General features: G+C 39.7%; 1 protein-coding gene and 1 non-coding gene across 3 annotated transcripts in view; both read left to right on the forward strand.

The window, feature by feature from the left end:
* The window catches only part of MAPRE2 (microtubule associated protein RP/EB family member 2), a 198,004-nt gene that overhangs the window by 141,762 nt on the left and 41,152 nt on the right, over positions 1–15,090 (forward strand). For both annotated transcript variants that reach the window (XM_049769713.1, XM_049769712.1), the window contains 2 exons: positions 6,505–6,650; positions 10,716–10,929. In XM_049769713.1, the coding sequence (XP_049625670.1) occupies positions 6,505–6,650; positions 10,716–10,929 (360 nt within the window). The remainder of the gene's footprint in view (positions 1–6,504; positions 6,651–10,715; positions 10,930–15,090) is intronic.
* Positions 9,218–9,324, forward strand: LOC126005508 (U6 spliceosomal RNA). The gene has a single exon (XR_007494560.1). It is a non-coding gene; the product is annotated as a U6 spliceosomal RNA (small nuclear RNA).

Raw genomic sequence — 15,090 nt, forward strand, 5'->3', positions numbered from 1 at the left:
GCTACTGGGATAAGGGGTGAGCCATGCAATGCCCAGGATCAAATGCATGCAATATACCTTCTCTGGGCCTTTGAGCCTTTTTTTTTTTCCCAGCCCATAAAATGAAACTCTTATAAGGGTATTTGCTAAAATACAAAAATCACAATATTAATGATCTGTCTGTCCAGCCCAAGATGCTATGTAAGAGTGAAAGTGATTACTGAAATCCCTGACATCAGTCTGAAAGGCGCATATGTTCTCTTAGACTTTCCCTTGGTGGCTCTTCATAATATTATACTCTAGAAATTGTTCTAAACTTTCTTTAAATCTTTGTAGTTTGTCTCATAAACTTCTACAAAAAAGGATGTTAAAATTAAGGTCATATCTGTGTTTAAATTCCACTTCTATTATTTATTAGTTGGATGGCTTTCTAAACTTTGTTCTCAAATCTGTAAATAGCATGATGATAATAACATGCTTACCTCTGTGGGGCTCAGAATGTTAAAAATAGATATGAATGCTTTAATAGATTTTACACAAATCTGTTTTTTATATTTTTATATTCACTGGCAAAGTGTAGGTCATAGCTGTTTGAATACTACTTCCATTTTGTTATCTGAGAATTTTCTTTTAAAAAATGTCCATTGAGGGCCCGGAGAGATAGCACAGCGGTGTTTGCCTTGCAAGCAGCCGATCCAGGACCAAAGGTGGTTGGTTCGAATCCTGGTGTCCCATATGGTCCCCTGTGCCTGCCAGGAGCTATTTCTGAGCAGACAGCCAGGAGTAACCTCTGAGCAACGCCGGGTGTGGCCCAAAAACAAAAACAAAAACAAAAATGTCCATTGAAAACTTTTTTTTGGGGGGGGGGCTTGGGTCACACCCAGTGACATTCAGGAGTTATTCCTGGCTATATGCTCAGAAATCGCTCCTGGCTTGGGGGACCACATGGAATACCAGGGGATCTAACTGCAGTTTGTCCTAGGTTAGTGCATGGAAGGCAAACACCCTACCACTTGCGCCACCGCTCCGGCCCCATTGAAAACTTTTTTTGGGGGGGTCATATCCAGCAGTACTCAGGGGTTACTCCTGGCTGTATGCTCAGAAATCGCTCCTGGCAGGCTCGGGGGACCATATGGGATGTCAGGATTCGAACCACTGTGCTGCTGCATGTGAGGCAAACACCCTACCTCCATGCTATCTCTCCAGCCCCCCATTGAAAACTTTTAAAATTAAAAAAAAAAGTCAGTTTATCCTGTTATTCTTCCATGAAGTCCTGGGATCTGGTAAAGATGAGACTATGTGTCTGTTTAGAGTTTTATTAAATCCATAGACTTAAATCTCATATCCTCTAGTTTTTTGAATAAGAAGAGTAAGAAGGTCCATTTTCAGTTTTGCCTTCCTCTGTTATCTCACCTGTTCATTTTGGATTCCTTTGGATTACCAGACTTCCCAACTCTATTATATTATGTTTAAAATGTAAAAATTGAAACCATCCTGAAGGTCATAGCTGTAGATATAAGCATGGCACTGTACAAAGGCATGCTATTCACCTCTTTTCCTATTGCTTGTTTATTTTCAGAATCCTTTTGATAATCACAGGTTCTTTATCAGTGTAAGCTTAAGGGGTTTAGAGCAGAACTCTATAATTTTCACTTGGTGAACAGAGCTTCTGTGATTGGCTTGTTTAGCTATCTTATAGTTAACTTTTTGAAATTTACCCTTCACTTACCTGTACTATTGGTCTTCAGAGTTATTCTTTGTTTAGGTTGTTAAGTTAGGTTGTATATACATACATACATATACATATATATATATATATATATATATATATATATATATATATATATATGATGGGGTATATATCCCTGTAAACAGCATACATATATACATACAATCCTATCAATTAGTTTAAAAAGGCATTTCTCATAATCTATCTTGTTAAGGAAGAAAATAGAGTTATAAGAAGTATAAGGAGTTGTCATCATGCCTAAATAAATACTGTTGAGAAGTTGATTATTCAAATGAGGAAAGTAACAGAGAAGCATAGTGAGGTTAATAGGAATGGGGGAAATCTTGCTAAGTTCTGCTGTGAATTGGACGCGATAATGGTACATTAGCTCAAGGGTGAGGTGGAACTAGGGGCGGTTTTTGAAACGATCTCTAAGTAGATGCCCCTAAAACCGATTTACATGCTGTAAAAATAATCCGTACAGAAATTGTCTTTGGCAGAGAAAGTGAGGATAATTGCAGGAGTGACATCAGTGAGAAAGTGAGAAGGAAACATGATCCAGAGAAGGGTGGAGTCAACTTTGGAATGGTAATATGATGGCATTGTTCAGGTTATCCCTGGATATTGTTTCTCACCTTGACAAGAATCCTTGATAGGGTTCTTAGTATCACCAACATGTCACAATTCCAAGGTTGTTGTTTTGTTTTTCATAATATCTCCAACCCTCCAGAAATTTAGGGAGCCAGAGGCTGAAACTTCCCAAAGTCATTCCCAGAGACAATCTCAACAAGTCTTTATCATAGTTTCCAAAGTCAATAATTCTTAAGTCTTAAAATTCTCAGAAGCTATTAACTGAAAAAATATGACATATAGTATAATGTCTAAAAATGATCATATGCAGATTATCAGGAACAATAATGTGAATTACCCTTTCTGCATCGCCTGTTGAAAAAATAATTTATTCAATCTATTTAAAGCTCATGTATTTGGTAAAAAACGCCATGAGCCTACAGGTAGTAAATTGTGTAGTTAGGATTATCTAAATCTCTTTTATTCATTTAGACCTCTTTAATTCTGTTTTCTTTTTTTTTTTGGGGGGGGGGGGGTCACAGCCAGCAGCGCTCAGGGGTTACTCCTGGCTCTACACTCAGAAATCGCCCCTGGCAGGCACGGGGACCATATGGGATGCCAGGATTCGAACCAGGACCTTCTGCACGCAAGGCAAATGCCTTACCTCCATGCTATCTCTCCGGCCCCTAATCCTGTTTTCTAAAGTGAGTGATAACATCATATGCAGGATGCTAGAAGGTCCAGGGTGGCATCAGTAGCCTCAGGTGAACTGTGGAGGTACTTCTGTTTATTCACTCCAAGAAGAGAAATTTTCAGGGATGCACTGAGCAATTTTTTTTTCCTGGAAAGTGGATAGTTGGCCAAGTAACCCTGGAAAACTCTTTTTGGTACCCTCAAAAATATCAAAAAGTTCACAGTTACTCCATAAACTTTAAGGAACTGTGATAAGAAAATGGAACAAGAACCAGAGATAATACTAAAGGAGGTGAGGTACTTGCTAACCCCATTTCAAATCCCAGGCACCTAATTCTAAGTAAAACTGGGGATTACTCTTCAGCACTAAGTCAGCAATAACTACCACCAGATGTTCCCTGCCAAGAGTGAATCCTGAGTGCAGAACAAGAAGTAAACAACCCTTGACCACCACTGTGTGTGCCTAAAAACAAACAAACAAAAAATTCCATTAAAAATTACTGAATTTTAACTATCACAATCTATTGTCTTACACCGTGGATAATGCGACTGACCCAAGATGGACTATGATTCAATCCCCCAGCGTCCCATATGGTCCCCCAAGCCAGAAGTGATTTCTGAGCGAATAGCCAGGAGTAACCCCTGAGCATCACTGGGTGTGGCCAAAAATTAAAAAAAAAATACACAGAAAAGTGTAGTGCATGGTAAAAAAAAATAAGAAAAGGAAAAAAGGACATTAGTCTCTATATATTTAGTAGAGTGTCACATTGTCATAGAAACATACACAATTATTTTAAGTCTAGAACTTACACACATTAAGTAAATATATTAAGTAATATATATAGTAAGGATGGTATTTCTCCTCAGTGGAAGTAATGTAGATTATTTATGAAATAGTGTTTCATGTTTAGCTAACTGTTAATCAGCATTTTTATTTAGAGGTAACCAGAAAATAATGCTGGCAAGTTTAGGCACAAGACAGATCCAAAGAAAAGATATTGGGTAGTTCAGTCCATGGAAACCAAACTTAACAGATGTTACGTGTGTATGCATGTGTGTTGTTTTGTGTGTGTGAGTGTGTGTGTTAACATGACTATTCCTCTCCTTCCCCCTCTTCTACCCCCCCCCCCCCAACTCTAGTCATAGTCCTGGGCTAAGGCTGCAGGCTGCATCTTCATTGCCAGAGGTGGGAAAGGGACACCCGCCCACCATAGCAGGAGGCACATAGCAGGAGGCAGGCACTGGATGTAGCCAACCCAGTGGAAGGTAACCCAGATAGGAAGATATCCAAATGCCAAGAAGCCCAAAATGACAGATTTATACTAACATTTGGATTAACTCAAATTAGAACCATTCTTTCTATCACAGAGCAAAATGAATTCCACATGGATTCCCATGGAATGTAAATGTAAAACTTGAGACCATAAAAATACTTGAAGAAAATACACGTGAATGTTTATGTAATCTTGGTTTGGGAAGGTTGTGAGCATGATATAAAAGTCAGAAAGCCATTAAAAATGTCAGTAGAGAATGTTAAGTAATCGAGAAAGTGAATCATGGTCTGTTAAGTATATAGATATTAAAATGGTATATGCCAAAACATTAACAGTGGTTTTCTCTGGAAATGGGACTAAAGAGGCTCTTCCTTTATCCTACCTCCCTATTTTTAGTTTTGGTTGTTGTTTTTCTTTTTTCTGAACCTTGTTACTTCTTAAATTTATATGATGGATGGCTTGGTGAGTTGACTGATTTGTGAGAATACTAAATATCTGGGTCTTCATAGGTAAATGTTGTGCTAAGCTCCACAAGAGTGAAAATCATTCTTTTCTGAGAAGGTGATGAAACTCTGGATTTAGACACACCCAGCACTATAAAAAGAATGTTAAAGCAACTATTGGAATTCGCTCCATCTGGTGGCACTTTAAAAGGAAGAACAGTATAATTGGATGATGACTATAAGAATGGCCCCTAGATCACAATGTTTCTCTTACCTCCCTTGGTGTTTTTTTGTTTTGGTTTATTTGGTTGCGTTTTTAAGAAAAACCATCTGCTCCACTAGGAACATCCTAGTTCATACTCAGGACATTGGCATCTGAGGAGATACGTCACATATGCAGAGACTTTAGAAATGGTTTTAATGCTAACTTATATTTCATCACTTGTTCTTATCTTCAAATAATGTTGGGCCCCATTATTTCCTCATAGTTAGTAATCTTTTGATTTCTTAGCTAGTTCTCTCCTATTTTAATAAAGGAGATTCCACATCTCTTTGACATAAGAGAAATACAACTAGGTTCTTCTGTGAAACATCTGAATGAAACGAAAGGCTTTTCATAAAAACCTTGATACTTGATGACAAAGAATGAGGAGACCCCTTCAGGTTCCAGAAAGGCCTTTTATTAGTATATTTACGGGCTGGTCTGAGAGATCTTGAAAAGCAAAAATGGAAAGAGAAAACAAAAACAGATTCTTATTCCCTTATTGTCAACCAACTGTTAAAGAAAATAGTCATTTTTCTAAATGACTTTTAATATTCAGAAGATGTGAATTAATAGACATGATCTTACTAGAATTACATAATTCCAGTTGTCATGATCTTAGAATTTTTGGTTTTTGGGTCACCCAGTAGCGCTCAGGGGTTCCTCCTGGCTCTATGCTCAGAAATCTCTTCTGGCAGGCTCTGGGGACCATACGGGATGCTGGGATTCGAACCACCATTCTTCTGCATGCAAAGCAAATGCCTTACCTCTATGCTATCTCTCCAGTCCCCAGAAATTTTTCTTTGAAAAATATCAGGTTTGTTTCTACAGTTGCTTCCTTTAAAGGCCTCAATGAGTATTTCTGCTAGTTTTTATTTCTCAGTAATAAGCAGCTTGATTCTGAATTTAAGTATCAGTATCTCTATGTCTTCATCCTTCCTGTTAATATAGGAACCCCATTGCTCTAGACTGGAGCTAAATTAATATCTATCTGCTTTTGATAGCAGTTATTCATTTCCTGAAAAAATGTTTTACAGTTTTTTTGGTTTAAATTTTGATTTTTCTCTTACATTTATATATTTTAATAATTTGGAAGAAGGGGAGCTAAATGGAAGGGGGAAAAAAGCTGTTCCTTTTTCTTCTGATGGACCTAAGGTGAATTACACTGTTGATTTTTTTGACATCAGTGTAAGAGGTTCTGGGACCCAATTAATACAAGAGGTTCAGGGATGTGCCTCAGTAGGTTTGATTCAAGTGGGTAAGTTTGATTCTTTGACTGCAAAGAAAAGAGATTGTTCACTGAATGTGGTAATGCTCTGTCAAACGCAACAATTCCATGGCGGTTTGTAATGAAAGAAGAACAGGAGCTCCCTCAAGGCACTGTGCCTTCCCGTAGCACCCAGTGCATTGCATACAGAGGAAGGGTAAGCGCAAAGAGCGGAAGAGCACACGTGGCCATGAGGACCTGGCTAAGATTCTTGTTGCCAAGCAATCCTAAGTCATGCCTGTGACTAGTCAGACTAACACCACGAGTGGTTTCTTATCTCTTTCTAGGAGCAGCTTATTGCCAGTTCATGGACATGCTCTTTCCAGGCTGCATTAGTCTGAAGAAAGTAAAATTTCAAGCAAAGCTAGAGCACGAGTATATTCACAATTTTAAACTTCTGCAAGCATCGTTTAAGCGAATGAATGTTGATAAGGTAGGAAATGAACTCAAGAAATACATTGTCTTTTCTTTATGTTGTTTTGCCTAAAAATGCAAAAAGTTGAAAATGTATCAATGGAATATATCTTTATATACAGATATTGCAGAGGCAGGCTGAAGTATGTACTTCTTCTTAGTATGAATTTTTTTAAGAAAATTTTTCTAAGTGTGTAGTCAATAGACTATTACAAATATTAAAATACTCTTAATCTTGGAGCCGGAGAAATAGCATGGAGGTAAGGCATTTGCCTTTCATGCAGAAGGACGGTGGTTCAAATCCCAGCATCCCATATGGTCCCCGTGCCTGCCGGGGGCAATTTCTGAGTATATAGCCAGGAGTAACCCCTGAGCAGTGCCATGTGTGACCCAAAAACCAAATATATATATATATATATATATATATATATATATATATATATAGGGTCTTTAGGACTTGAGCAAATTATTTAAATTACTTGCGTTCATGGGGTCAGGGCAATTGTATAGCAGGTAGTATGCTTGCCTTGGCATGCAGCAGATCAAGATTCAGTCCCTGGCATCCCATTTGATCAAGCACTCACGAGGAGTAATTTCCAAGTGCATTCAGGAATAACTCCTGAGCACCACTGAATGTGGCCCAAGAAACAACAAAACAAAAACTCCTTTATCTCAAATTTATCAGTCTGCCCATTTTAAGACTGGTAAATCTTGCCTCAAGGAATTTAAATAATTTGCTTCATAAACCCCAGCCACCATGAACTTTTTATATCATGTGTCCAGCATAGTGCATATAGTTAGATTCTTAGTGTCCACAAACTATACTTTCCCCTATTGAATTTTAATGTTGTCATAGAGTAATAGAAAGAGTTAGACTGGAAACTCAGTATGTATCCCCCTGCCCCATCCCTCCACCCCTGGTCAGGGCCTGTTACTGAAGTCTGTTCAGTTATGCTCTAAATATTTACTGCTGCCGATAAACATTCAATCCCAGTTCCTGGGAGATTGGCAGGGGAGTGGCATGATATGATACTGAGCCATACCAGTGGTTCTGGGGGAGTGTCAGTGACTCTGGGGGATGTTTTTGGCTCTCTAATCAGGAGTGATTCTATGGTGGTGCTCAGAGTACTGTATGCAGTGACAGAAGTTCAAATCAGTGTTGAGAAGCAGGACAAGTGCCTTAAACCCTGAACACTCTCCAGCCTCAATCCAGATTCCTTAAATTAGCAAATGACTCAGAGGAAATGACCTAGAAAACAATGAATTGTGAATAGGTGAAAAATGAGAAGATAACAGGACAAACGTGAAATTTGTCTTTGCTTCTACCAATAAGTAGACTGTAGAAATAAAAATGTTTGGGAAGGGACGGAGCCATGGCGCAGCAGTAAGGCATTTGCCTTGCATGCGGCTGACCCAGGACAGACCGTGGTTCGATCCCCCAGCGTCCCATATGGTCCCCCAAGCCAGGAGCAATTTCTGAGCGCAGAGCTAGGAGTAACCCTTCAGCGTTACCAGGTGTGACCCCCCAAAAAATGTTTGTGGAATTTCTCTACAGAGCAGAGTTTACTATGGTTGTGGTAGTGAGATATGGTACAGGGAGGTGAGTGCTGAGAAAAGGGGTGGGTTGAAGGAGAGAACTTGAGACATTGGGATAGGGAAACAGACACTCTGGAGGAGGGTATGGTGCTGGAATGTTTATACATAAAACCCTATTGTTGACAGTATTGTGAAATTGTAACATACTATGATTAAAATAAAATTTAGAAAAGGATTGGGGCTGAGCGGTGGTGTAAGCGGTAGGGTATTTGCCTTGCATGCGCTAACCTAGGATGGACCATGGTTTGGTTTGACCTCCATCATCTCATATGGTCCCCCAAGCTAGGAGCGATTTCTGAGCAGTACCAGATGTGACCCAAAAAACAAATAAAATAAAATAAAAAATTTAGAAAAGGAAAATTGTTTCTGGGTTAAGAGAGATGGGTAAAGCTTTGGAAATTACATATATTTTTCAATTTGATGCAATAAAAGACATCAGTATTTAGTGTTTTTCTAATTTAGGGGATATTCAGCCATACTTGGGGGTTCTTCCTTGCTCTGTCTCATGGGACCATATGTATTGCTGGGAATTGAATTGGGGTTGGCTGTTTACAAGTCAAATTTGTAACTATCTCTTAAACCTCATTAGATATATTTTTAAGTGCGCCTAATGATCTGTCCTAAGACTTCAGTGTGATCAGTCTCAGTTGGCTGAACCACACTTAAAAGAAATATTTTGGGCCGAAGCTTTTGCCTTGCACACGCAGCTAATCTGGATGGACGGTTCGATCCCTGGCATCTCATATGGTCCCCCGAGTCTACCAGGTGTGATTTCTGAGCACAGAGTCAGGAGTAAACCTGAGCATCACTGGTTGTGGCCCAAAAACAAAAACAAAAAAAAAAAATTTGTGCTCAGAAATTGTTCCTAGCAAGCTGGGGAACCATATGGGATGCTGGGCATTTAACCCAGGTCCGTCCTGAGTCGGCAGTGTGCAAGACAAACACCCTACCACTGTGCTCACTCTGGCCCCTTAAAATTCTTTTAAGAAAGTGCTCACTTTGGCAGCACATATACTAAAATTGGAACGATACAGAGAAGATTAGCATGGCCCCTGCACAAGGATGACACGCAAATTCATGAAGTGTTCCATATTTTTTAAAGAAAGAAAAAATAAAAAAGAAAAGAATTAATTCTAATTTCTATGATTACACAGGTAAGCCATGTGTTTCGAACACTGGATTTCTGTATAAATCTCATGTCTCACATGCACTATCATCTATTTTCCCAATCTTCTTTAACTCATGGATCAAATTCATCTGGTATTCCAGCCCAAAGATGAGGAAGTAAGATTGACCATGATGATTGATGATTGGACACCTGGGTAGCCATTTTTCTAAGAGCTGCCCACTAAACTCAAGCTAAGCAGCTAGATCCTTTTTACTGTCATAATTTTAGAGATTCTTTAAGACTTCTAAAGATGGGGCTGGAGCGATAGCACAGCAATAGGGCATTTGCCTCGCATGCGGAAGACCCAGGATGGACCCAGGTTTAATCCCCGGCATCCCATATGGTCCCCTGAGCCTGCCTGGAGTGATTTCTGAGCCAGAGCCAGGAATAACCCCTGAATGCCAGCAGGTGTGCCCCTCCAAAATAAGAAAAAACTTTCTAAAGGGATGCTGATTGTTGTTTTATGTCTCTAGTAGGAAAGGTGCTTCCATTCAAAACTTGTGAGCTTCATTTCAAAAGCTGATGTTCATGCCAGCACCCCCCTCTCCAGTATTCCTCCTAAGTTTCCCTTCATTTGCACCCACATATTTTCCCCTCTCCTCCCAGGGTACACCAGCTGTGCTCCTATGTATTCTGTGAAACATTGAGCCTGTGGTTATATCACTTTGTTCCAGAGGAAACTGTCAAATGAGTATATGTTTGCACTGATATCAGTCTTACTCATTCACTCTGCATCAGTCTTCAACTTTGCAACAGTTTATTCTACAGATGGACTACATTAGAAACGAGGAAATAGGAGAAACTCATTAGTGTCGAAAGATTCCAAACATCCCAAACCCAGGGATTTTGTAGGAAGATGCTTTGACAATGAACATACCTTGGAAAGGCTCAGCCTTCCTGATTCCTGACAGTGTCCATGTTTCATTCTATTTGCTCACAGAAGAACCAATGCCAACATTTTATTTTACTTTTTTTTTTCTTTCTTTTTTTTGGGGGGTGGGGTCACACCCAGCAGCACTCAGGGGCTACTCCTGGCTCTATGCTCAGAAAACGATCCCGGCAGGCTCGGGGGACCATATGGGATGCCCGGATTTAAACCACTGATCTTCCACATGCAAGGCAAACACTTTACCTCCACGCTATCTCTCCAGCCCTTATTTTACATTTTTAATACACAGAAAGTTCTCTAAGTTGTAGGATTCAGGTTTAAGAAGTGTGGGAGAGACCTGTAGGCCTGAATTGAGAGATAGTTAGAGAATACTTTTATTCAATACAGGCACACCTGAGGTTTGCATTTCACAAGGTCATTTTATATTGCAGGTCATTCCAGTGGAAAAGCTAGTGAAAGGGCGTTTCCAAGACAACCTGGATTTCATCCAGTGGTTTAAAAAATTTTATGATGCTAACTACGATGGGAAGGAGTACGATCCTGTAGAAGCGCGACAAGGGCAAGATGCAATCCCTCCTCCTGACCCTGGTGAACAGATCTTCAACCTCCCCAAAAAGTCTCACCATGCAAACTTACCTACAGCAGGTATGTTAACCATGAAACCAGTGTCACTTGCATTTGGGAACTGGCTCAGATCTGCCTGTGCTTTCTGCCTCCTCCCAGCTTGCAAGCTGTCGGTGATTTGTACTGTTGTTCACTTCACTACATTTATGTGTCTAATGGTGACCTCAATAGTAAGTGATTTGTAGTACTGGAAATGAATATTTAGTTACCTTATTGGATATATAAATAAAACTTCAGGGTTCATTTTGATTTTTCTTCTTTATTAAGGAGGGTGGGGGAGAAATTTCAAGTAGTCTTTGATTTTGACAAAGACTTTCATCACGTAAATGTTTACATATGATTAACGCTGACATATTGCTTAAGTGTTGACCAGAATATAAATTGATTTATGCTTTTTGGGTGAGAAGGGGACCTCCTGGGGCTGGAGAAATAGCATGGAGGCAGGGTGTTTGCCTTGCATGCTGAAGGATTGTGGATTGAGTCCCGGCATCCCATATGATCCCCCGAGCCTGCGGGGGGTGATTTCTGAGTGTAGAGCCAGGAGTAACCCCTGAGCACCGCCAAGTGTGACCCCCCCCCCCAAAAAAAAAACCAAGAAGGGGACCTCCCAAGTAGTGCTCACAAGGATCACAGGCCGTTCCAGGTAAAACTCAGCCATCTAGGTGATGACAGTTCAGTGTTAAGGCTTAGGATATGGTACTGTCAAGACCCTGTCATGCTGGCCAGCCCAGAAATAATTGAGCTCCTTTAGGAAATACCCAGCAATGGACTGGAGATCATACTAGCTAGGGATCAGACTCAGGTGGTCTTGCATGAACTCTAATCTCTGTACTATCTCTACAGCCTTTATGCTTTTTGGTATGGGCCATCATCTATAATCCTCCATGAATTCTCCATCACATATGATTCTCATCAGTTATGCACTTGTCTCCTGCCCCTGTATAGGCAGTGTTGATTTTCCTTTGATAACACTCAGCAAAAACTCATTTATCCATCTTTGCCCAAATATTAAGTCACCGAGGACAAGTTTTTAGAACTTGGCACTTTTTAACTTCATATGCATTAAAAAGCATTCTAGAATGGGTCATTAGCATCCTTATCCTAGGAACACTGGTGTTTACTAAGCAGAATAAGATCTTGTAAATTTGGGGTCATTGCTAGAAACACTAGCAATTAAACAATGAAATCCTTCAAAGCTATTTGTTTCCATCTTCATTGTGGAAGCCAGTGTTCACACTTGTTCTTGTTAGTAACCTTAATTTGGTAGAGTACAAATCACTTGTCTTTGCTTAACCTGCCATTAGAATGGATTAGAACTTGCTACAGTACTAATATAAAATTAGAGGTTTGTAGTCAGTTTTACTCTCAGGTTCCAGGATCTATTTTCTCTTATTTGTGCTTTCATGATTCTCTTCCAGAAAGTGACTGTTGGAAATCGGGTGCTATTATTTAAATATATGAGTTAATATATCATGATACCCCCTTTGGTTCCAAGAGGGAAAAAAGGGAGGGGCCATACAAAGAAGAAGTGAAGGCTTTCTGGATATTCACTCTATTATCTCTGTTTTAACAGAGCTTTGAAAGTTGTTTTGCCTTTGAAAGTTTTCAAAATAGATTTCCCCTGAGTGGGCAGGATAAGGGTATCTTTGAAATTATAGTGTTCTTTATACTCTTCACTGGATGATATGATTATATAATTGCTATCGTAAATAGTGTTTTTCTCTCATCAAGAGAAATGAAAAGGAAAGCCATTATTTCTCTTGTGTTCATATAATACTATAATTTCTTTTCCTTGGTTGCTAACTTTGGAGCCGGACTTGATTTTAACTCGCCTTGTCTGGGCCAAAGATATAGCTCAATGGGCGACCACTAGATTTACACGCATATTAAGCCCTGGCTTGATACCCAGAACTTCACAAACCCTTCCCTGAGTACCCCAGGAAGTTGACCCCACCCCCAGCTTGGGCAGGTATGGTTCAAAAACTGAACTAAAAATGTAAATTACCATGTCTACTACTTTGTGTGAGTTTTCTTAACCAGGCTTATGTGTTCATACCTGTAAAACAGACCTTTTAAATCTAAACCTTAAAAGATAATACAGGCAAACACTTCATACTCAATGGGCAGTACATAGATTATTAATCATCTGTATGAAATAGTGATAGACAGAGACAGAGAAATAGATGGACCTGAGAGCTAATTAGGAAGTAAAACCAATTGGATTTTGGTAATGGATATGCATCACGATAAATGACAGCTCTCACAAGGCTGCATTAACCAGACTTTGAAAGAGATGGTAAGTTATTGAAAATACTGAGTTTCACATTTCTTTGTGATATCTAGGAGGAGGTCCAAAATTTTAGTTAAATGCATACTTATACACTTGTCTGAAGAAACATAGGTCAATAATAAATATATGTGACTTCTTTATATATATGGAAATGGATGCTGGAAATGAGCACTGAGTAAGGAGAATGCTTTGAGGAACTCTTAACTCTGTTGTGCAAATAGGAAAGACTTGGACAGAAAAGAGGGACGATCCAGAAACTTTTTAGGAAATAGGGGAGTGATGTGTCAGGGAAACAGAAAGAAGGGGATGACAGATTGTTCAGCAGTGTCTGGATTTGCCAAGGCATCAGGTTAGAAGAGTCCATTGAATTCTCTGATGCTCTGATGGAGTGTTGGCATCAGGAGTGGGTTGAGGAATGAACTGGAAGAAGGAAACTGAAAGCAAAAAAATCCAACTTTGGAGCAATAAAACAAATGAACTTACTTATAGAAAGAAAATTAAACACAAATTTTGGATTTGTACCTTAAGGGAAAAGAGAATGCTGAACAAAAGTTGAACATTATTTAAAACAAAACAGGCATGTTCAACATCAGGGAACAACAGTAGGACAATCATCTCGGAAGAGAGACCACTGATGATGCTAAATATTTTCTGTGGAGAGATTAGGTCAGGTTAAGCTTGAAAGAAGGCCCAAGAGATCTGACTCCTTTATACTCCTATAGGGATAATTGGTTCATTGAAGTGCTGAGTGCCCACTCTTCAAGTTCAACAACTCAACAAGCTAGTGACAAATGTGAAATAATTGAAGAGGAGATTTTTCCCTTTTACAAATTTATCAGGGAAAGGGGTTGAGGAAAACAGAAACATTAGATTGGTGTAGGGCTTCAATTGTTTGGGTTTCTGCCCCATTTTCAAAGAAAAAAAAATAAGGGCCTATCTTGGAAATCTGCCTTTTTTAAATGAAGAAACAGAAAGTACTGCACTCCTCAGGCACACACACACACACACACACACACACACACACACGCCTATTCTTGGAAATCTGCCTTTTTTAAATGAAGAAACAGAAAGTACTGCACTCCTCAAACACACACACACACACACACACACACACACACTGTTCCAACACACACACACACACACTGTTCCAGCACCCCGGACAGAGTTTTATCAGGAAACATTATTAGGGATGGGAGGAACTGATAATGAATGTGGAAAGATATTGTTATGGCCCTTAATTTAGTTTTGTTTGCTTTTAGAACAAGGTACCTTGTACAAGTCCATGGAGAAGGATGTGGGAAGGAGAAGAGGGAATTGGTGAATCAGGACCCTGAAGCCAGAAAGAAGAAACGAAGCTGGAGCATTAATGAAGAGCTAGGGAGGATAGAGAATAAATAATTCCTCTTTGGGAGCAGATGTGATGGGGAGAGGTTGGTTCCAAAATAATAGCAAAGAGTTTGGGAAGCAAAAACTCCTGGCAATCCAAGTTGCCCTCTAGCTAGCTTGTCAGAAGCTGTGATTGATCTAGGAGCTGGCATGGAGACGTGGGTGGCATGTTTTCTCCATAGCTGGGTGTCCAACAAGCAGAGGGAGTGGGAAGAAAAGGAGTGGGAGAACTAAGGGTGGGTATATCTCATCTTCTCGTCTTTTTCTGTAGCTGTAAGGACATACAGATTTGTCTTGGAACCCAGCTGCCACTTTTCTAAGTTTTCAAAAGTGAAGTTGAACAGGCTCTAGGATATTTTTCTTCCACAATCATAATGTGTCCTTAGGTTGGCACCAATACTTGAACTCCCCCAAAGAGAGCTGTCATTATGCTTCCCTGGACCTCATTGTAAGGAATTCCCTCATCTGTCTTTCTCAAAAGCCACAGAGCACTGGTGCCATTTTGA

Source organism: Suncus etruscus, chromosome 3 (genome assembly GCF_024139225.1).
Source record: "Suncus etruscus isolate mSunEtr1 chromosome 3, mSunEtr1.pri.cur, whole genome shotgun sequence".
In the NCBI taxonomy this organism is placed as follows: Eukaryota; Metazoa; Chordata; class Mammalia; order Eulipotyphla; family Soricidae; genus Suncus; species Suncus etruscus.